Source organism: Rhinatrema bivittatum, chromosome 2, assembly GCF_901001135.1.
Source record: "Rhinatrema bivittatum chromosome 2, aRhiBiv1.1, whole genome shotgun sequence".
Lineage (NCBI taxonomy): Eukaryota > Metazoa > Chordata > Amphibia > Gymnophiona > Rhinatrematidae > Rhinatrema > Rhinatrema bivittatum.
In genome coordinates, this window is record NC_042616.1 from 716,022,564 (window position 1) to 716,047,537 (window position 24,974).

The 24,974-nt window shown below is 40.9% G+C and overlaps 1 protein-coding gene across 1 annotated transcript; it reads left to right on the forward strand.

Moving 5' to 3' along the window:
* The first annotated feature begins 18,344 nt into the window (after positions 1-18,344).
* KCNS2 (potassium voltage-gated channel modifier subfamily S member 2) lies at positions 18,345-19,798 on the forward strand. Its single transcript, XM_029592713.1, has one exon. The coding sequence runs from the start codon at positions 18,365-18,367 to the stop codon at positions 19,796-19,798; it is 1,434 nt and encodes a 477-aa protein (XP_029448573.1). The 5' UTR covers positions 18,345-18,364.
* Positions 19,799-24,974: the final 5,176 nt, after the last annotated feature.

The window sequence follows — 24,974 nt, forward strand, 5'->3', positions numbered from 1 at the left end:
GGGGAGGGGGGGAGGGGGAGGCGTGCCCAGGTGCAGATTTGGGGAGAATGCCATTCCATGCGTTTACGCTACTCTCCCGACCTAACCAAGCCGCCAGGGCCTGAACCTTTTCTAGTACAGCCGAATGCACGCATGCGGTGAATCCCACATGCTCAGCCATTCGGAGGGCAGTTTCAGACAGGTCAAATAATTCTTTACCCAGGGAAACGACTTTGGAAATTGTCCTCTTTGATGTGCTCTTTAGTTTTAGCTTTTTTTTTTTTTTTTTTTTTTACCTTCTCTGCTAAAATAATTCAGAGGACGAATTTACAACACAATGTACGTGGGTATAAAGTGTTTTATCCTGGCTAATCGGCCGTCTGTGTGGCTAAAAATATCTGCAATGTTCCTGGGGTGGTGATGGGGGTGGGTTGCTGATGTGGTAGGGAAGGAAAATAGCACACAGACTGCATTTTCAGCTCTACGCACATTATTTTCAGGAAACCAGCACTTGCACAAAAAAAAAGCAGCTGCGGCTGTCTCTGGTACTTTGTATCCATGCCAAGTTTCAAACCAAGCTTACCCGCCAACTTTGTCCCACAAGCCATAGTTTGAAAATTGCTTCTTCTGATAGGATATTGATTTCCTTCTTCCTGAGGAAGCGAACGTGAAATACTAATTTCCTACACAGACAGCGGGAGCCCTGTCTGAAGACTGAGTAATAATTCACTTGCCGTCTCTATATTGTTGGACCCATATACTGTGTCGTCCTGTGCATCTGAAAGCCTTGGTGTGGGAAGCCCAGTTCCTGTCTTCTGGTCTGAGGATCTCTCTTGCTGTGCAGTCACTGAACTTGAGGGGGGCAATAGAAAAGAGGGAGCAATGAGAAGCTGAGGATGGGGAGGGAGACATCTCATACCTGGAGGAGGAAGGAGCTGATCCTGGGAATGCTGCACAGGGAGGGGACACGCGAGAAGGCAAACGTCCCAGACCGGAGGGTGGGGCGAGCACGGAATGAATGACGGCTGGAGAATGTTCTGGGGAGAGTTAAAGAGTGCGGGGCTGGGGGACTGTTCTGGCTCCTCTGAATATGAGACTTACTGGATTAGCTCTTGGGGGAGCTAAGCCTTTCCTTTTATGTATTATAATGCCTGTCGGCAAAGGTGGCAATGCCCACCAAGTAGACAAGATAGGAAAGCTGGAAAGGGGAATGGAAACCGAGAATCCTGCAGCTTAAAATGCTCGGCGAGCGCCAGGGGCTTTTGAGAGCAGCCCAGAGTCAGATTTGTACTTTCTCTGTACAAACCAAAAACATTGGTTGCAATGTAACGTGCTCTCTGTTTACACTAGACAATCAAACAAGCCTAAAAATGTGATCTAATTGCTTATACAGAATAGCTATATCCTCATTTGCCATAGACTGAGGCTTCATCTCACTTCTCTTGCTGTCAAATTATAGACACATCTGCAAGAACTAAGAAATTATTTAATCACCTGAGCATGTACAGCTGAACTTCTCCACATTTTAAACATAAGATAAACTCAGATGCTGGCTGGAAGGGGAATGCAAGAAAAGAAAGTCAACCCTTTGATTCCTGGATTCGATTTTTGATTAGGCAAAATGCATTAGAAATATTGATAGGCATTAGGGGAGCATTTGTCCATGTCATCCTTCAAATGCTTAAAGGTAAAATGTTCAACCAGGTCATACTAGCAGCAGCAGCAGCAATAATTGTAGTACTGATATTAATTTTATTACTAAGGCATTGCAGTGCTGGATTTTGAAGTTATACAGCTATAGTCTAGCGCATCAGTTGAAGCTCTAAACAAACAGATGAATCTAAACGTGAGACTTAAGATATTGCATCGCCCCTTATCTCCAGACACTCCTGGCATGGCTTCCTACAGCATGCTGCATCCTAGGGCCTGGTTGAAACCACCTGCACCTCCTCCTGAACCCTTTTCATAAGCCATGCAGCCAGCATTTCCTGTGGGCGCTGACTGATGATGTCATCCCAGCTCTGATATATCAGGAAGCTCAGTTCCACCTCCCAGCGCCTCAGCAACAGGTCCCCTGCCATACTTTCTGCCTGAAGTGCTGGTTGCTTCATGGTCTGCTTTTGCCTTGTCTATTCCAGGCCTTGCCCTGCCTAGTCTTAGTCCTTGGCTCCTTCCTCCTTCCTCTCTGCCTGGATTCTGACTTCAAGTGACTGCTGCCTCCCTTGAGCCCTGCCCAGATACTGTCACTGTCTGTTTGCCACCCATCTTGATCCCTGCTCAGGTGTGGACTCTCTTTTGTTTGTGCTGCCTGCCCTGATCTTGGCTCTGTCCACATGCTGTTTGACCGCTCTCTTGCTGACCTCTGAAACTAAGGGCTCAATCAGCGGTGGAAGAGGCTGGTAAAGGTGAAGCCTAGTTCCAGTCCCAGCTTGGGCGTGTCTGCCTGCTGCTGATGAGGGCCTGGCAGGTTCACCTACTGGGCTGCAGCACCCATCACACCACAGCCAAGGGACTCACACTTTGTGACAAATATATCAACTGCTAAGAGCACTTAGATCAGCACGTAGATGTTCCCTCAGCCTTCTTTTTATGCCTGGATGAAACAAGAGAGAGGACTTTTTATGTAGCAGGCCCAGTTCTTTGGAATAGCCTACCAGATGAAATTCAGTTAATTCCATGCTACTCTACCTTTAGGAAACAGCTAAAAGCATTATATTTTTCACAGGCATTTAGCTCCATAACATCTTAACAGCTGGAGTAATTTTCTTTTTTTTTTTTTTTGTTATTTCTTCCTTTTATATTATTTATGTATAATTTTTAAGGCTGTTTTAATTAAGTTCTAATTTCTTTTTAATTTCTTTATAATTTCTTTTAAATGTGTTTTTAATTATGTATGTTCTTTGTAATCCACTGAGTACTTTGGATCATGTGGGCTATAAGTCCTTTAAATAAATAAATAAACAAATAAATAAATAAATAAAGAGCATGCTAGTTGTGATAATTACTTAATTGTCACCAGATAAATGAAGATAAATTGAAATGTTGAAGACCAAGATGACATAGTTAGTACAAAAAAATTGAATATTTTATCATAAAGCTTTTAACTCACTTCCAAACTGGCAAGTAATGTACATAGTGGAGTCAAGCAAATAATAAATAGGACAGCTGATAAGGCTGAACCTTGAGGAATACCAGAAGAAATTAACTGCCATGAGGAAACTGGATTCTCTTCTAATCTGTTTGCCTGCGATAGGAAAGATAAGAACTAAATCAGGCCAATACAGAACCTGCTATTCCCATATCTGGTGGTTTAAAGTCTCAGATGCAGCAGAGATATCTAAAAGTACCATGACAAAGCTAATTCTGCTGTAGAAACCATTTCTGAAAGTATCTACACTAGATAATGTTTCAGTACTGAAAAACTTAAGACAACCAACCTGTTGTTGGTCTAGAATTGAATGATCATCCACAATATCAATTAACTGCTTTAGTGCAACCATTTCAATGATTGTAGAGAGAAATGGGAAGGGTGAGATGGACTGATAATTAGTAAGATCAGAAGGGCCCGCAGACTTGTTTTAAAATGGGATAACAGATGTTTATTTAAAAAAAAAACTCAGGAGGGCCCCCTTAGCCAGTAAAAGATTGGCAATGTTTGTAATATGAAGCTATCTTCATTGATAGTTTTTAGCAATACTGTGGCACATGGATTTAAGTGACAAGATGAGGAGTTCATTTTCTCTAAGATTTGAGGATTAAATCTTTTGTCACTGACTAAAATTGCTCCCACTTCATCCCATCCATTCTACTTTTGTTAGTAGGTTCAACAGGATTAGGAGTCCATTTCTTACAAATGTCAGACATGCATTTTGAAAATAAAATTGCAAGATCGTTGCATCAGTTTGGAACTAAGGCAGAGATCTGGTTGCTCTCCATAAGTGAACCAACTTTAGCAATATACTTAACTGAGAAAGAACTCATGAACATTATTCCTTGATGATTGAATTTTTAGAGTATAATAGGTTCTTTTAGATCATGTGGCTTATAGTGCGATATTTTCACCGGCGGCATTCAAGCCAATGTAGAATATATTTTGCATTTTGCAATGCTGTTATGTACCATGATGCAGTCTTTGAAAAGATCTGACATTTGTAATGCACTATCCCAACCATCAACTACTGAAGATAAATCATAGTGTTATGCCAGCAAGATGGGAATGCAGATGATCCCTTACTGATCAGGTTCAATAGCCCATGTTTAAAAACTGTAGGGCACACAGAATTAGCTTTTTTATTTTTTTATCATAAAGAGGTAAAAAAGACACAACATTTAATGACAATAAACAATGGTCATGCCAAGGTTTATTCTCAATTGAAATGTCATGGAAACTATATGGGGAAAAAACGAAGGGTTAATAAAAATCAAATCCAAAGTGTGATCATGTTTGCGAGCAAGAGAATAAATAATCTCTGCCCAGCAAAGAGTGGCCGTTGAATCTAAAAATGCTTCATAGGATGCTGGCATCGCTCAATATGCAAACTAAAGTCACTTAACACAATGGTAGCAACCACTAACAGTTCAGGGGAGAAGAACTGTATGAAAACAGAACAGGTGGTGGTGAGTAGGTATCTAACAGTATGCACCTGAGGCTATGCAAGATGAAGAGACTTGCCTCAGGTTACAAGAAATGCCAGCTAGAGAGGTGGGCATTGGGTTTTCAGCCCATTGTTCTAACTGAAGACCTTGCTTCCTCCTATGTAATAATGGTGTTGAGCATACTTCTGAGACCACATATGTGGTCCACAGTTGTGACTAAATAACAAAGTCCATAATCTCTTTGTCTCTAAATTTTCCTTAATCTTTAATTTCTCACTCGTCATTATGGTTCGGGTACACTTATTTATTTAATTGCTTTATATTCCACCTTTCAGACACTTCAAAGCAGATTGCATTCAGGTACTGTAGAGGTCTAGGACTTGTTCAGCCTTCCTTCCACATTCTAAATGAGACTATTGTGTCTACATTTGTAAAGCTCTTTGATATACACATTTATGTGGAAGATGAAATAGAAAATAAAGTACATTACTATAAATTGGAATTAAATCTGAATGCCTGGAACTGTAACCTATTTCTTTACAGTCTGTAGTGTCAAACAATTAAAGTCTAAAACTGTTTTATGAGATTGTGTTTTCTGATATTAGATTGCAGACTGATATATTTTAACAGTGGCAATGACAATTTAATTAGATTTGCTTAAGTTCATTTATTTACCCCAGGTATTGATGACTCATTGGCTTTGTTTGTAGCCAAGGCATGGTGATAAACTGAAAATGTGTTTTTCACTAAACATTCAGAGTTCATTTGCTTTGATCATAATATTAATTCTAAATTATACATAACAAGAGCTGCGAGCTCTGCAGAAAATGAGGCTCACCTAATTGATTCCCCTAGTGACCCTCCGCATCTCACAGATCATGAGTTCCTGGTCAGATGAGGCAGAGGAAGGAAGGCATGCCAAGCTGCCTTGTCAAGTGCAGATCAACAGCAGTCAGGGGCAGATCAAGGCAATCTGCTGCCTGAGGCCAGGGATGAGACTGTGCCCTCTGCCCCCAAGACACAGCACCCTTTCAGTCATTTCAAATGCTGTGGAAGAGGGACAGCAGGGGTCAGAGTTCCCAGAGGAGTGGCAGATAGTGTCAGTGATAATATTTCTAGGAAGCCGGCAACCCTGCCACACTCCCAGGAACCCTAAAACCTGCCTCCCACCTTTCCCCCAGCATTCTCCCCTGCAGCAGTGGGAGATGAGTGAATGGTGGAGGTCCATGTGCGGCAGACTCTCTCTGAGCCACTGCAAGGGCATTTGGCACCATAGGTGAACTTCACAGCCTTGTGCCCGCACCCACCCTCACCACACTCAATTAAAAATTTGGCATTTAAAATAACCAATTTTACAAGCAAAAGGACATTGAAAATATAGTCTTCTGAGATTAAAAAAAAAAATAAAAAATCACAACCCTGCAATAAACACATTTGAAGTACATATGGTATTAGGCCTATTGTAATGCAGATGTGGGTTTTGCCCACAGAAAGCCCAGCGTAAACTGAATTACAATTACATTACAGTAAACCTCCCATACTAAAAAGAGAACTAACTGCTGGCACTCAAACAGTAAAAATCGTAAATATGAAAAAGTAATGATGCAAATATTACACCAGGCCCTAAATAGCAGTACACCTCCTATTAGGAAAGCAGAACAAGCCAGGATGCTAGAGATCCCTACACAGGAGCTACATGCCAGCAGAATACCTCACCTTGGTCACACACGCAGAACACAGGCAGATCCTTACCAAATACAGAATAAAGAGACCATAAAGTAGAAACAGAAACATGGAAACCCCAACAAGCCAAACTCGATGCAGTGCAAAAATGGAAAAATAGAAATTCTATTCCTCGAAATAATAAAATCAAAGAATATAAAATATCAAAATAGTAAAAATGTACTACTAATAATAAATATTTCAAAAAACAGATAATAAATAGAATAATAGCTATTAAAAACTTATACAAAAATTATACAAAATTTCCCAAACATCAATAAAATATTTACAAATAGCAAATACATCAAATAACACCCAATAATTAAAACTAAGAAAGATTTTAAAAATCCCCACTTTCCATACTTGGGAAATTTTGATTTCTAATTATCCTGAAATTGCCCTGGATTAGTGCAGGGGGAGGCAAGAAGAGGGATTTTCCTCCTCTTATAAACACATGTTCATTCTCTCTCTCTTACACACACACAAATGGTCTCACACATGCTCTTTCACACACTCACAGATGCTCTCATACTTTCACTCACAGATGCTTTCACACACACACACACATTCATGCTCTCACACATAGATGCTTTCATATGCTCTTCCACACACATGCATGCTTTTATATGCTTTTGCACAAATATACATGCTCACACTCTCACACACATACATAGATGCTGTCATATATGTATGCTCTCACACACAGATGCTCTCACCTAATGCTTTTTCACACACATGCTCACACGTTCTTTCACACACATGCTCTTTCACACACACACACATGCTGTCTCACCCATATGCACATGCTCTCACACATATACATATGCTCTCTCATAAAATCACACACACACACACACTCCCTCTACTTCACTCACATGTTACCTTTCGGCTGTGGGCTGATGAGCTCAGCAGGCAGCTGGCGGCCTCCTTGTCTTCTGCTGCAGGTAGCCGCTGGGTCGCCTCCATTTTTCACTGGCGGCAGGTTGGACACTGCTGGCAGCCTGCCAGCATACTTGGGTACTTTTGATTTGTAGCCGCCCTGAGATTGTTGTGGATTGAAGGGGGGGGGGCAAAGGAACTGGGGAGGATAGGGCACACACTAACACACTCACATATAAGTGCTCATTCTGGCACACTCACACATACATGCTCTCATGCACATACTTCTCTCTTCCACACACACAAACCCACTTAACTCACTTTTAAACAGTTCCACATAACACATGCCCATTCACGCACTTACTCCTTCGTACAAATAAGTCCAAACACACACAATAACTTTCACTCCTCTATGCAGCCGCTTCCAGCTCAGCGTGCCTCAACACGCTCCCTGCTCCTGCTTTAGGTGAGGGCCCACTGATGCATTGCTCTGATCCTTCGCACGCCTGACACTCTCCTTGCTCCTGGTGTAGGCCCAAACCTCCACCTTCGTTCCATCTGCGCCGGCACAGTTGACTTCCTCATCTGGGCCCACCCAAGAGCTTTGAGCAGCAGCAGCAACACTCAAACCCGGAGTTTTGAGCTGGAGACCCAGCAATTCCTTTAGAATTCTGGAGTCTCCGGACCAAATACGGAGAATTTCCACGTATTGCCAGCTGCGGGCAGGTTGGGCTCCTCCAGCGGCCCGCTAGCATTCCTTCCTTTTTCACCGTTGGCAGGTCTGGCCCTGCCGGCATCCAACCTGGCCTTCTCCAGCCTTTGGCTGCTGCTGGCCCACTGGGCCTTTTCCGTTCTTTGCTTCTGGCGGGTTGGACTCCGTCGGCGGTGCTCTGGCAGCCCGTGGGAACTTTTCTCCTTTTTTTTTGTCCTCGTGGGAACATCATTTCCCTGCGCCACTGCAAAGCTCTTTTTCTGGCCTACCAGGAGTTGGGAGTCCCATGAGCATATCGGTAAATTTGATGGTAAGGTGAGGCGGCCACCGGAGTGATTGGGTGGCCACCTCATTATAGAACCGCCCCTGACAGCAGTGTGTGCAATGCTTTGCCTCCTGGTATAAGTAACGGCAGCTGCCCCACCCAAAGAATTTCCTTAATGCAGGAGAGTAATTGGCATTCTGGCTCCTGACTTTGAGATTAGTCAGTGCTTTCAAGAAATATTGTTATTATTGTTATTATTTTGTATTTCTAGACAGACTTTCCAATTTCAGACGAATATGGTTCACAACATTTTTCTCAAATATGATTAAAAGTGAAAGTTATAATAGGATCTAGAGCAAAGGTTGTGCTTTTTAATCACATCAAGATAAATGTCATAGCACAGCGACTGATACATCGAGAAGTGAAACTTGGAAACCCAGGCTCGGTCCTGTCTCTCTCTCTCCTTATATCCTTGTCACAAATCAATGATTAGGTCTGCAGCAGAATTCGCAGATTCATAGTAATCTGACAGAGGCCATGATTTGAATGTTTCTACTATGGCTTCTGAATCTGGACCTCCATTTCAAGGCCACCTGAGCTGGATTTGAATCTGAGCCCTGGGCCAGTGATTCTGGGCAAAATAAAAAAAATCACGTAACGGCCCTGTGCTCCAGCTTGGACTGGAAGAACTTGAGGGGAGGGGTCTCCAATTGTCCTAAACTAAAATACAGTGACCAGTGATACAAAAGGAAACACTGAAAAAGAAACCAGACAGCTCTACATAACTTAACTGTCCTGTCCTGCAAAATCTCAACTTACCCTAGAAATGTTCTGCTAGTAATCCTACAGTGTTAATAAATAGGCAGCAAAAATATATCTATATTTTCTGAATTGGCTTGTAACAGGCAAAGAAGACTCTTCCTTCTGTTGAATCTTCGTGCACCTAAAAAAGCTTGGTGGGGGGGAGGGGAAAGCATTTAAAAGAACTTAATTACTTGTTGGAAACCTTGGCATGCCTTGTGCCATTTCCTGTTTGTTTCTGGATAAACAGATGCAATGCAGAAGCCCTACCTACCGAGGGACCAGCACAGAAAACCAAAGGCATTGTCCCCCATAGGATTTCCCGTTCCTTCCTCTAATGGGGCTTGCGAGACTTCCTGTGCCCCGGGGACCATAACACAAGCTCCATCAGGAACAACAGAACAGATGTAAGCTTATCCTAATCCACCAACAATCAGGAAGAGAGATGGTTAAACCAAAATCGGACGTCTTTTCATCTTAAGGCTCTGGCACGTTTCACCAGAAATATAAGAACCTTCCCAACCCCCATGTCATTTCCTGCTTACACAATCCACCTACAGTATTGTTATTACCTCCAGCACTGTTTTCATTTGGTAGCAAAAAGTGCAAAACCAATTAATGCAGCATCCCCCCTTCACCATATCTGTGCTTTTCACATGTGCTCTGACAAGCACTAGGACAAGGTGCTTTGTTCCGAAGAGGAAGTCGGGATTAGTAGTTTAACTGCATTATCCTCCCATATGCTTATCTGTGCAGAAGAACATACCTGTGAGGTACTTTTAGAAAATTAAAGCCTCTAATTCTCAAACAAAGCTTAACTGTGTAATTATTATATTTCTTTGTTCAGAGACAGACATAATTTCATGGAGCCAATTTGCCAAAATCTATTTACAGAGCTTTAATGTTATGATAACAACTTCTCTTCTTTTGAATGGCTGGGTCAAGCGATGGAAGAAAAAGAGTGCATTAATTAAAGCTGCATGTTGAGGTCTGCTAGTCTGCGGGTAAGCTAGGTGGATTGCTGCTTTCGCTCCGTGATAGGTAAGTTCAGAGCAGAAGCTTACATTGTAATGGAGCTCATTCATGGAACCTTGCTGCGCATAAAGTTCATCAAATCCTCAATGCCCTATAAGAACATAAAAACATAAAAATTGCCAAACTGAATCAGACCAAGGGTCACAATTACCTGGCAAGATCCCAAACAGTAAACAGATCCTATGCTGCTATCGCGCAGCGGTAAATTTATTTATTTTAATTAATTAATTTATTTATTTATTTGCTTTTATATATCTACATTCGTGGGTACATCATGCCAGTTTACAATATAACTGAAGGAGGAAATTACAAAAAACCAGGGTGGGGGGAGAGGGAGCAGATAGGAAGAGAGAAGGGGTGAGAGAATAGAGGGAAAAACAGGAAGAGGAGAAAAGGAACATTATCTGATGGAAAACAACAGAAGAACATAATAAGTATCATTGCAAAATTATACACTCAATAATGGGCTGTATATGACCTTATACACTGTGGATAACCTTATATAAATTATACACTCCAAAAAGTATTATATACAATAATAACAAAAAGTATTATATACAGTAATATACATTATCTTTAACTAGTACATACAGGAGACACTATATATGACATTACAAATTATACATTCAGAAAGGCAACTATGTATAGACTAGCAGGGTTTTTATAGGGAAAAGTAAGGGTTAAAGGATAGCGGAGGGGGTAAAATAAAAGGGTTACTATAGGGAAAAAGGTAGGGTATAAGGACAGGGGAAGGGGGAATGGGGTATAAATGGGGGTATATAAGGAGGTGCAGAGAAATGGGAGACAAAACAGAGTATAATTAAAGGAATAAAGGAGAAGGCTATGAGTACTTTAATGACAAGGGCTCTTTCTCTGAAGGAGTAGAGGGAGCAGGGGGACTACGTAGGATCCGGATCAGGATAGGCCATTTTAAAGAGCCATGTTTTAACCCCTGTTTTGAATTTCTGAATGCATGGTTCTAGTGGGAGCTCAAGTGGCATAATGTTCCAGAGGGAGGGCCTCCAGTGGATGGGGCTCTTTCTCTGGTGGAAGTGTGGTGAGCACATTTAAGGGAAGGGGTGTAGAGGGTTCCTGAAAGTGCGGTTCTAGTAGAACGATTGGAGGAGCGGAATCGAAGAGCATCCTCAAGCCAGGAGTGATTGTGGTTGTGCAAGGAGTTGTGAATAATGGTCAGGGTTTTGTATCTGATGCTGGAGGAGATGGGAAGTCAATGGAGATCCTTAAGAATAGGGGTGATGTGGTCAGCTTTGCGTGTATTTGTAAGGATTCTTGCCATAGTATTCTGTAACATTTGCAGGGGTCTAATAGTAGAGTAGGGAAGGCCTAGAAGCAAGGAATTGCAGTAATCCATTTTTTTATAACATTGTCGCTTGTAGGACTGTGGAAGTCTTGCGCATGGAGTAGGGGTTTAAGTTTTTTGAGGATATGGAGCTTGAAAAATCCTCCCTTTATGATTGTGTTAATGTGGGTTTTGAAGTTTAGTTGGTGGTCTAGGGAGACACCGAGATCTCGCACGAAGTAGGGAAAAGCATTTGAGGGAAGGGTGAGGTCACAAGCAGATGGTGGCGTCCGGTCAGGGTGATTTGAAATGATGAGGAGTTCAGTTTTGGAGGAGTTTAAAGCAAGGTGGAGGTTAGAGAGTAGGGAGTTAATGGAGACTATTCCCCTAAGTCTACTTAGGTAATAACAGTTTATGGACTTCTCCAGGATCTTGTCCAAATTTTTTCTAAACCCAGCTATGCTAACTGTCTTAATCCTCCAGCAATTAATTCCAGATTTTAATTGTGCAATGAGTGAAAAAGAATGTTCTCTGATTTGTTTTGAATGTGCTACTTAACTAACTTCATGGAGTGTCTCTTAGTCTTTGTATTTTTGAAAGTTAAATAACTGATTTACATTTACCCATTCTATTCCACTCAGGATTTTATAGACCTCTCTCATATCCCCCCTCAGCTGTCTGCTCTCTAAGTTGAACAGCCCTAGCCGCTTTAGCCTCTCCTTTATCATTTTGGTCACTATTCTCTGTACCTTTTCCAATGCAACTATCTTTTTTGAAATGTGATGACCAGAACTGAACACAATACTCCAGGTGTGGCATAGAAGCATTATAATAGTCTCCATTTTATTCTCTATTCCTTTCCTAATAATTCCAAACATACTGTTTGCTTTTTATGACTGCTGCAGCACACCGAGCAAAGGATTTCAATTTATTGTCCACTCTAATGGCCAAATCCTTTTCCTGGGTGGTAACTCCTAATATGGAGCCTAACATTGTGTAATTACAGTGTGGGTTACTTCTCCCCATGTGCATCACTTTGCACTTGTCCACATTAAATTTCATCTGCCATTTGGATGTCCAGTCTTCCAGTCTCACAAGGTCCTCCTGCAATTTTTCACAATCTGCTTGTGATTTAACAACTTGGAATAATTATGTGTTGTCTGTAAATTTGATCACCTCATATCTTGAGTAAAATAAATAAATGACAACTGCTGGAATGTATTAGAATGACTATAACCCATTTTGGATAAGAAGGTGTTTGTGTGCTAGCCATTAAAGTGTCCGAGAAGAGACTCTAAGATTTGCATGTGTACAGACACAGGAAAGCAGCAGATCTTGAGAAGAAATTGAAATATGATGGGCAGGAGCTGGACAGATTCAACAGACTTATACAGCTACTGTCACACAGGGCAGAGGTGATCAGAGAAACATACCATCCAGGAAAATGTCACCATTACCTTCTTAAAAGTTCACTCTCTCTAAACCAGGATGCTGTTGAATAATTTTGTAATGGAAACATTTAAATATTTTAACTTACAATGGAATCTTATAATAATTTACAATCCTTGTTATCAAAACATCACTTTGCATATTAATCCCATCTATGCAGATGCCTTACTGAAGTTTATACAGTTGTCTTCCCATTAGTATCACTTTGCCCCAAATGTATTTAAATATATACATATACGCATGGTGGATTCATATGTACACAGATGGGATTTTGAAAAAGTGTGTATATATGCAAAACTGCGTACATCCAAAATGTATTTAGCATATATCATAGCTCTAACATAACAGAACACTGTAAGCCATGTAAGTCATTATTACTCATACCTCTTAAGAGGAGCAGACCTGAAGGTTAGTTAATTTATTTATTTATTTATTTATTTATTTATTTAGTTTTATATACAGACAACCGTTTGCACATCGTGCCGGTTTACAGATAACTTACAACCAGATTATATGTAGGCAAAGCCTTTACATGGCTTCTTAAACCAATAAATTAAGTATGTCAATGCCACATAGAAAAAAACACTGTACATTTTGCTATTTAATATCAGTTACATGGTATAAATTGAATATTACAGATCATATTCTTGTTGCAAATTTTAAACATGGTGCAACTGCAAGACCAGTGCAACAAATATAAATAAAATGGATTATATGGGCATCATAGTATCACAGTGAGTTCAGTCTTGGAAAACTGTTTACAAATGAAGCAAAGAGCTTGCTATAAGATACAACTGTACTCATATATTATTATTCTGGCATTTATTAAGTTCAAATGGCATACAGATACAATGAGTCCCCTTCCCAAAATAATTTACAATCTAAATGGGTCCCTGAGGCAATGGGAAATAAAATGAATTGCCCAAGGTCATAATGAGCATCAGTGGCAGAAGCAAGATTTGACCTGGAACTGATTCCCAGTTCATTATTCTAACTACTGGACCAACCACTCTTCAATGAGCACCACAGTCCAGTTCCATCATGCAGAACTGAAATATTGGTATTATTATGTATCTGATGCAGGACTAGATCTCCAAACAGATAGTTAAACTGAGAAGCTGTGATTAATCAGCTATTTATAAGTTACTGCCAATGTTACCTCCAAGGAGTGATTAGGTGTGTGCAAATTTTTTTGTGTGAGCAACAACTTTTTTAAACCAACAGTTTTTGAGCGCCAGTATTAGAGTTGCATTTCTGTATATAGCACAAAAGAAAATGTACGTGAGCGATCATGTAAAACCTGTGAGTGACACTCCAATATGTATGAGCAATCGCTCACGTGCTCAGCTTAGAGGGAACTATGGTTACTGCTTCTATTTCTTTTTTCCCAATTTAGTCAGTTTTACTCCCCAGCCCTTGGTAGGGCCAGTTTTAGATTAGGGGAGGGAGAAGGAGCAAAGCAGAGCAATTGGTCAGAACCACAGTGCCAGAAGGGAACCCCTTGGCAAAGCTGAGTGATGTGGTTGAGGCAGAGATTCAGGCCACCTGGCACTGGCTAGGCCCACGTCTTAGTTTTTGCCCTGGGCCACAATATATCTAATGCTGGCCCGGTCCCTAGAATATTTAACAGCCAGCAGAGATTAATTCATTCATTTTATTTAGCTCTTTATTTTCACTTATTACCTTATTTACATTGGTGTTGTCTTTTCTCAATTTTTCAGGTCTTCACTGGCAAATATAATGCACTGTTTCAGTAGCACCTATCGTCTCCATGTCACCTTGGGCAGAATTCATTGAAAACAACGGAAGACATTGTGGGTGTCCCACAGCTGCCCACAGATCACTTATGGCAATCCGCAACTATTTGGTGGTCAACAACACACTTCTGGCTGTTAAGAATCTATGACTAATTTGGCCTAGCATATTATTTCTGTTCTTGGACATGCAGTGAAAGAACCTTGCAAATCTTAACCTCTACCAAACAAGAGGAGGGCATGATTTGTGGATAACATCCTAGAGAAATGATTGATGACTGCATAGAATTCTGGAATAACTACATGAGAGTAAATCAGTGAAAAACTGTTACATCACCAGATGCCTCTCTAAAATTAAATGCTATCTTTTGCCATTTTTGCTCTGCTTTCTGAAAAAGAAGAAAGTCACATAAAGTTGTCTGAAATTTAGTTGAGCTTAATGCTAGATAAGCAAATGACTGTATGGGGCTTAAATAGAATTGATGGGCTCAGGTGCTATATATGCCATGCTGCAACATCCAGGAAACAGAGCAAGTATCCATCCACTCTGTTATCGATACTGAGGCCATACCCACAGCCCTCCCTAAATTAAAGAAGTTAATTACAAAATTATCAAATCAAGCCACTCAAAGGGTTGGTATCTTTCAAACAGGTGCACATATACACGTGTCAGCATGTGCCCAGAGACACAGAAATTTTATAACATGCACACACATACACGTGCATATTATGAAAGAGCCTACACATGCATATCTGTGCATCTAATTTTAAGCTTGTGTGCTCCCAGCAGCATAAGTTTGCTTATGGATGCACAACTGTCTGTATATTGTGACAGACCCATGCCCAGTTGAGGACCAGTTTCACCAGTTTGTCCATCAGTGATGTTCTAATGCAATGTTGGCAAACTCCAGTCCTCGAGTGCCACAAACAGGCCAGGGTTTCAGGATATCCACAATGAATATGCATGAGATAGATTTGCATACAATGGAGGCAGTGCTTGCAAATTTTTCTCATGCATATTCATTTTAGATATCCTGGCCTTTCTGTGGCACTCGAGGACTGGAGTTCGCCATATCTGTTTTAATGACTCATGGTATCATAATTACTATAGAGAGGGACATGTTCAGGAGCCTGCCCTAATTTTCAAAGGAATTTCTGCCCATAAATCTTTTTTGAAAATTTGCATGTGGCTCCAATACATGAGCACACATGTGCACCGAAAAATAATCTTCCACATACACATTTCTGTGCATATTTTTAATTTATTTTTTATTTTTCAAACTTGTTTATTAATTTACTATCTAAAACTGAAAATATATGCCTAAATCCATTCTCTGTCCTGACTCCTTCCCCTGCAACCCCTACCTCCAGTGTTCAGGGTGGGAGAACACGTGCACTTTTCCCTGCACACTCAGCCCTCCTCCCCCAATAATTTTTCAAAAGCCAATTTACACACATAAATTGGAGTTTATGTGCAGAAATCCTTTAACCTCTTAATGAATATTATGAATTACAATGATTCTGGTCTTGTTATAGAGCTTCTGGCAGCCAGGATTATAAATAAATTAGAACCACTACAAATAGCACTGATGGCACTTCAAACTACTTCAGTCTCAGGTTACAAGGAATCTCTGGATGTGATGTTATTTATATTATTACCTTATATTGCTCATTTGTCCAGAAGTCTCTCTCTCTCTCTATATATATACACACACACACACACACCCCTATCATGTATAGCAGGGGTAGTGCATACAAACCTATCTTGTGCATATTCATTGGGCATATCCTGAAAACCAAGCCTGTTTGTGGCTCTCAAGGACGGGAGTTGGCCACCCCTGATGTATAATATGGGCAGCACAATGGTTTAACACAGCCTATGAGTTCATTTAAAGACAACAATAAGCAGTTACGTGTAATTCATAAAGTCATGAGTACAGGAAGGTTAAGCAGATTTAATACAGAGAGGGAAGAAGGGCATCAAACTGGGATTACCATCTTTCTATGGACTGCAATACATATACAAGGGCAAGTATCAAAACTCTTTAAAACGTAAAACATTCCCCTCTTTAACCCTGAAAGTCAATATAAGGTAAAATATAATGCATTCTGTTAGAATTTAAAAAAAAAAAACCAACTCGTTTCCGTCATGATTATTGGACGCCATGACCTGGTGAAAACTGGAAGGGAAGAGAAGCATCACATAAGAGCTTGCATCTGTTAGGTCAAACCTCAGACATTTCCTTCTCTCAGCTTCTGTTTAGTCTTCCCCTGCCTTCCTAGAAATTGTATTTCACACCTCTGTCTTTGTATATCTTCCCTCCTAGCCGACGTGGGGATTTCGCGTGATCTACTGCATCTGGATTTAACTTTTCCTCACAGACACTTTTACTCCAGGACCCTGGTGAAATGCAACCTGAACAGCTCTGACACTGACAGCAGGCAGCACCTGGGCATCCATCCAGGCGGAGCTTCTGCGTGCTCCACGAGCTGGAAGAAAAACAAGCCGAGCTAGCAAGGGAATTCCCGCCGTGGAAGAAAGAGGGCGAGGAGGACCCAGGAGTTGGCTGGGGCTGCGGTATACAGACCTGGCGTGGCTCTGGGAGATGTTGCAGGAAGGTGGGCTCAGCCTCGGGGCTTGGGCGGCACGGAGCTGTCCGTTCAGCACCACGGCGCCGGCAGCCAGCCAGCAAGGCTAACTCGGTCCCTCCTAACACCATGGGTGCCTTCCTGCTCCTTCCCACCCCACTTCACTGACTGACTCGCTGCTCCGCCGAAAGAAGCACTCGCAAGTACTCTAGTCAAAGGGGCTGCAATTAAAAACATCGTTAACAAAAAAAAAAACAGAAAGCTTTCATGGATCTGAAAGCTGAAGCCAGCTGAGGTAGGAACATGTCGCTGGTAGGTACTGTGCATAGCATCCTCTCTAGAGAGAATGGGACGAGCAGAAAGGCAAAGGAGAAAGTGCCGGGGGAAGTTTCTCGGGTGGATGCCCTCCAGGGCTGTAGATTGGTTCCAGCAGCTATTTCATGAAATAATAGGCTAGAAATGTTTCTATATTAAGGTGGCGATGTTGTGTATATGCATTTGTTGGAGGTAAGGGGAAGGCAAGATGGTTGGAAAAAAAAAATCTTCCTCCTGAAATTATCATGCTTTGCACTATATAATGTAAAAAAAAGCTATGGTCCTAGAAACTGACCTTGTTTACAAACGTGCGCATTTATACGGGTGAACAAGACAGATACAGGTGAGCTCATACAAACTCATAGTGAGCGATTCATTTCAGATCTGTATGAAATCATGCTCTATACTTTAAATGAAGCGATCCACTTATTCCAGATACCGATGGTGACTATTGGAGACATACAGAGCTGTTATTCAAGGACTAGTGTTCACAGTGTTCACAGAAGTAACAGGAATAAAGGGCAGAACAGTATCTGCTCCAGAATATCATATAATGTTTGCCTTACCATACAGCACGAGTATAAGAATCCCCCTTATTCTATTTAAATATTTTGAATATTACGGTACTTTTTATGTTGTCCAAGAAACTTTACTTTGCTACAAAGAACGACAAGGAAATAGCGAAAAAGTAAAACCTCTATTTGTAGTTTGAAAATTGTTAAGGTTCTAATAAAATATGAACAATTAGTCAATTATTATATCTATAAAATTGGATTGTACTCATGATACTTGCTTTAATTTTCTTGGCCATGAGAATGCTGCAGAATTATCGACTGTCAATTACTACTATGTAAGGTGACATTTTATTCTACAATAAAAGTCACTAACTATAGATGTCCTAATATTAATGTTTTTCTATTTACTTCTACATTTTAGGCAAATTGCTGGTCTACATTTGGAAGATCACTATGACAGGTCAAAGGTTAAATCAATTGTCCGACGTCGAATTTGAAGACAGTGAGATTAGCATCAACGTTGGGGGTTTTAAGAAAAAGCTGAGATCCAACACTCTCCTGAGATTTCCAGAAACTAGACTGGGCAGGCTACTGCGCTGCCATTCCAGAGAGGCCATTCTAGAACTCTGCGATGATTATGACGACACCAAAAACGAGTTTTACTTCGACAGAAACCCCGAACTTCTCCCTTATGTATTACATTTTTACAATACCGGCAAGCTTCACGTCATGGGAGAGCTCTGCGTTTTTTCCTTCAGCCAAGAGATTGAATACTGGGGAATAAATGAATTCTTCATCGACTCATGTTGCAGTTACAGCTACCATGGAAGAAAAGTGGAACCGGAGCAAGACCAGTGGGAGGAAAAAAGCGAACAGGAGAGCACCACCTCCTCCTTTGATGAGATTCTGGCATTTTACCACGATGCCTCTAAGTTCGATAAACAACCATTTGGAAATTTCAGGAGACAACTTTGGTTAGCCTTAGACAATCCTGGTTACTCAGTTATGAGCAGGATATTCAGCGTCCTTTCGATATTAGTAGTTCTAGGATCTATTGTAACTATGTGCCTCAATAGCTTGCCAGATTTTCAGATTGTCCACAGCAATGGTAGCACAGAAGAAGATCCGCGGTTTGAAATTGTAGAACATTTTGGTATAGCCTGGTTTACTTTTGAATTAGTGGTAAGATTTGCAGTAGCACCTGAATTCTCCACATTTTTCAAACTTCCATTAAATTTTATTGACCTTATGTCTATTCTTCCATTTTACATCACTCTAATTGTCAACTTGGTTGTGGACAGTAGTCCAGCTTTAGCAAATTTAGGGAGAGTAGCCCAAGTCCTGAAATTAATGAGAATTTTCCGCATTTTAAAACTTGCTAGGCATTCAACTGGACTTAGGTCTCTTGGGGCAACCTTAAAATACAGCTACAAAGAGGTAGGACTCCTGTTACTTTACCTCTCTGTGGGGATCTCTATTTTCTCAGTAGTGGCTTATACCATTGAAAAAGAAGAAAATGATGGGTTAGCTACCATTCCTGCTTGCTGGTGGTGGGCTACTGTTAGTATGACCACAGTAGGATATGGGGATGTTGTCCCAGGGACCATTGCTGGTAAATTGACTGCATCTGCTTGCATTCTTGCCGGTATTCTGGTTGTAGTGCTTCCCATAACTCTGATATTCAATAAGTTTTCTCATTTTTATAGGCGCCAAAGGTATTTAGAAAATGCCATGAGAAGCTGTGATTTTGGTGATGGGATTAAAGAGGTTCCATTAGTCAATTTAAGGGACTACTATGCCCACAAAGTCAAATCACTAATGGCAAGTCTTACAAATATAAGCAGGAGTAGTCCCAGTGAACAAAGTCTAAATGAATCAATACATTAAGAATATCATGCATGTCACATTTAAGCTGTGTTAACATTGTTGTCAATTGTTTCTCTAAAAAAATACTGTTTGCATAATATATATGCACTTATGAAGACAATAAAATTCAGTCACTGTTCCATGCTACTACATCTAAACTAAACTGAATGATAATTTTGTTAGCAGTCATTACTACATAAATCACAAAAATTAGCAAATTTACCAGTTTGCTTGGTACTAATTTGAAATTTTCTCTTTCACCTTTAAATGCTTTGATGTGTATAAATAAGTATTTTCAGAAATCTTTTCATAGCACATATCTGCTTCCTATTGTCCATCACATTCCCGTATGAGGAAGCTGATGCTATAAAATCTCTCACCGACCAATTTTTGAAATCAGTTGGCAAGCAACTAGGCAACCATGATCCAGTCACTCAAAGCCACATTTTTGTTTCTCTTTGAGTTGTTGAAAGGATCTTTACACATTTACAAGCACAAACACACAGGGGGATGACTGAGGATGAAGGAGATTGCTTAGAGTGGCTATTGAAGGGGAAGATTAAGGCTTGGTGGGGGCACTAAAGGATGGGTAGATGAAGTGGGGGAGGGGAGAAAGGATGAAGGATTACACACACACACACACACACAATGTGTGCCTTTGGAAGTTTGGGGTAATGGACTGCATGTGTACTGCTCCATACAAATTTTCAAACTCTCAAATCCTGTCATTAACGATGGGCAATCTTCTATGCTAATTTTGCATATCCATATATTTGAGCTGAGGTAGTTTGGCACCTTGCACACATGGAAGTAAGAAGAGCACCTTAGTGTTAACACAGAACATAGGCACATTGTTGCAGAGTCTCAGCAATGTGTAGTTTGCAGAGAAATACTTCTCTCTTTCTAGTAATATTAGCAATAAGAAACATTTAGAGAGTAGATTTCATTCAGATAGGATTTTAATATGCTCTACAATTATATTTGAGAAATATGCATATAGTCACATCTAGAGTGGGAAGCTTCCAAAACTGAAAGGGATGAAGAAATGATCCAATTATAAATCCAATTATAGTTGGATAAACGTGGCTTTGAGCATTTTTTTTTTAAATGGAAATTGTGGTTTATAAATGTGCGTTAATAAATAAATAAATAAGAAGTAAGTGGATAAATAGAATCACAGCAAGACAAATTGACTCCTTTCTGTTTGAAGAGAGATTCAGTGGGAGAGCAGGATTTGAAGCTTGTGCTCTCAAAGGCATCCCCCCCTCCCCTGGCTAATATGTCACCGCTCTTACTGCTCCGCCACATCTCTTCCTTTTGGCTGCATTGTTTTGTTAGCTTAACAGTTCACTGGGAAATGCTATTTGCTCATTAGTAAAAGCCATGGAAATTGCTCATACTTATATTTTACCTAAAATACTCCAGTGTTTTCAATTAGAAAAGGGTAGCCGTGGCATTTACATTTTTCAAAAACAAGTCAAAGTTAATATTCCATTTGAATGCCTCGTTGTTTTCTCCTGCCTTGTTTGCATATAAAGAAGATTATTACTTTAAAGGATGATGCTTGCAGAGCTGTGTGCTAATTCATTCAAAATGTTTATGTATGCTGTACTACCTGTGGTCATCAGGGCAATTGCAATTTATGCTTTTTTATTCATTTATTTCATGTAACTAACCTTACCATCTTTGGTTAGCACACCCCCCCACACCCCCAAAAAAAACCCAAAAAACAATTCTAATCTTTAAACAGACAACAACAGAGTATTGCAAATTCATTCTGAGCTGTGACTAGATTTCAAAGACCCCCTGGGCCTTAATTCTTGCAACAAATTTAAGTAGAATGTATATTCGGACCCTGAAGCTATGGCCCAACAGGAAGCAAACCAAGCTGAACCCAATACAACTAAAGTGGAAAGAACATGAAGAAGGTTTAAAGCTGTGTAGCATGCAATTGTATTGGGCCATACCAGAACATGGCAGTCTGTCACAACGATCTTTATACAAAGGTAGCATGTAATGGCCTAGAGAAGAAGAAATATGCCATGAATCACTTAGGGCTTATTTTCAAGAAACAAAGTCTTCAGAAACCAGGGCCTTTATAAAGCAAGTAGGTATATGTTTAATACAACTGGATATATTCTGAATATTTTGAACAGCTAAAAAAAATGCTAGGAGTGATATCTACAGTTTAAAAAATATATAATCAGAATTGAAGATGTATATCAATAATGACAGACATACACACCCATATCTATACCTGTGTTTGGGAAAATATAGCAGAGGTTTATGCTTATTATGGGGCATATGCAATGTCAAAATTCTCACCCAGTGTTTCATTCTTTGAAATAAAAATAAAATGGTGGATTTCCAAGGGGAACTCATTCCAGAAGAAAGGTCCTGCCATCAAAAAGGCATGGCAACCTCTTTCCATAATGTCTGGTCTTAAACAATATTGATGAGGGTTTCCTGGATTGCTTTATGGAGAAGAGAGGCGGGTCCTGTGGATAGCAGATCCACTGCAGTCAGACACTCGGCTGCCATTAAGCCATTCATTCTATGCTCAAACATCTCTTGTGAAGGTGGAGTAAAGCTGCAGAGCAGGGGAAAGGGAACCCATCTAGTGGAGTAAGATGACCAAAGAAGCAACTGCTAGAGACTTTTCCTAGCTGAGAGGAACTGAACCCATGCTGCTGCTGGCTTGGGCCTAGAAAAAAGGAAGCAGGAATTAGGCTCTACGGTCACTGAGCTATAGCGGATGCCATTATACAAGAGATAAAGGGAGGGGGAGGGGGGAGAAAGAGATAAAAAGAGGGAGGAGGTGAGGGGGAGGATACCTATCCTGTTGTACCACTTATTTTGTGGATCACCAGCTGCCATCATGGCATCTTTTCTGCATTGGTTTTCATACTTTCAGATGAACAGTGATGCCAGCATGCAAGTGTGCTCCTTTTGGGTTACTGATGTAAGGTTCTTTCATATTGCTGTTGCTTTAATCATTACAAATGAATTTACAGACATACAAAGAGAATGCAGAAGACAAGCATGTAAGGAGAGAACTCTGTACGGGAAGAACCTCCAGCCTCAAAAGAAAGAAGGGGGTGAGAGGTGTGGCACAAAGGAAAGTGCTGGACTTTAGTGTAAGAGGGCTTGCTTCTCTCTGTAGCTCTACGTCTTGGCCTTCTGCCACAACCCCTGGTTTTCAGAGTTGGCTGTCCACAAATATGGGAGCCAGAGGGCAACTGTGGACCCTGAGGCGGAAAGGAGGCATTCATTGAGTGCCAAACACTTTGTGGTGTTCTTCAGCCATAACTTTAGTGACGGGTGTGAAAAACTGCAGCCTCCATACCTGCTGCTCTCCTTTTTTGACTTTGAGCTTAGCCTGTCTCCTGGAAGTGGCAGGCTGCTGGGCTCTAGTGCAACGCCACTGAAACAGATTTTCACGGCACAGTCTGCAGGAGGGCTGCCTCACGCTGCTTCCTGTGCATCAGGTGTTCCTTCCACATTTAGTAGCTCAGTCAGATGTGGAAATCCTAGAAAGACGTAATGCTGCGGTCCTTCCTTCTTCATGGAGGCCCTCCATTCTAACGTGCTCCTATGTCCTAAAACAGAACACAGAAAAGCGGGCCCATATAGTACACACCTGGCTCTTCAGCTAGTTCCTATTCTTTTAAGACCCCCTTTGTCCTCCATGTGCTGATGGCAGTTTGTTGGCGAACAGCCAGAGCTAGAATGCAAAGAATTTGTGTAAAATATAGAAGTCCCAGTTGGGTACTACCTGGGCTTCCTTTTGCCTGTTCTGATTGTAAAACAGGGCCGAGTTAGGGCACATGAGCACTTTAAAATGAATACCAAGTAAAATGCATTAAAATATCCAGACATCTAAAATCAATAATGCCACAAAATGCATTGTAAAAGTTTATTCTGGTAGTAGTCCCCTGAGCAGGGCATTGTTAGCTGGCATTTGCCAGTTGATGAAAGATGGAAGCTGGTTAGGGTCAGAACTCTATTTTTCCCCTGCATGTTTTGGTCTGATTCTGTTTTTCTACTAAAGTGCAGTGTTTTAGTAATGAGTTGCCTGTTTGCTTTCAGCGGGCATTATAGTAACTAATAGTTCATATGTATTTAGCTTTGGGATGTATAAAGCATTTCATTATTCTGATATGCTAGCCCAGGGCTTCCCAAATGTTTAGCCAACATGATCCCATTTTAGCACTCGATAATTCATATGACCCCAGGTGATAACCAAAATAAATTAGCAGGGAAAGGGGTGCAGTCCACCCATGACAATTGCTCCACTCTCACCCTCCCCACACTCTATTACCTGATCTTTTTCAACACCCACCCTCTCACTTAAAAGCTTCCTTTCCAGCTGATTCTCTCTTACTTCTTCCAAATAAAAATACAAATCCAGATACTGTCAGATCCCTAGCCTATCCTCTCATCCTCTCCAACCCTTTTGCACCTCCCATCTGATCCCCTCTCAGTCCAAAGTCCTCCTTATAATCCCCAACTGATCCTGTCATCCCCTCCCTCTCACCTCATCCTCTCCTCACATTCATCCACATCAATTCTTCATCTCTCAGCCTCACCTCCTTCCCTTCTCCGACATCCTCCAGGTCCTCTCTTTCATCCCCCAGTCAATCTTCTGTCATTCCCTCTCTCTCACCCTCCACAAGCAATTCCCTCTACCCCACATCGATAAGAACATAAGTAGTTGCCATATTGAGTCAGACTGAGGATCCATCAAGCCCAGCATCTTGTTTCGAACAGTAGACAATCCAGGATACAGGTACCTATCAAATAAATCCTATGTTTCTAATGCTGGTAATATGCAGTAGCTTATAGTCCCTAGGTTAGCTTGATTAATAGTGGTTTATGGACTTCTCCTCCAAGAACTTGTCCAAACCTGTTTTAAACCCAGCTATGCTGTCTTTATCACATCCTCTGCCAATGAAATCCAGAGCTTAATATTGTGTTCAGTGAAAAATAATTTTTTCCGATTTCTTCTAAATGTGCTACTTGCTAACTTCATGGAATGCCCCTTTGTCCTTGTATTATCTGAAAGAATAAATAATCAATTCACATTTACCCATTCTAATCCTCTCATGAGTTTATAGACCTCTATCATATCCCCCCTCAGCCGACTCTTCTTCAAGCTGAACAGCCTTAACCTCTTTAGCCTTTCCTCATACGGGGA

Excerpts from the sequence above, each read along its gene's own strand:
- KCNS2 (XM_029592713.1), top strand. The coding sequence starts at position 18,365 with ATGACAGGTCAAAGGTTAAATCAATTGTCCGACGTCGAATTTGAAGAC.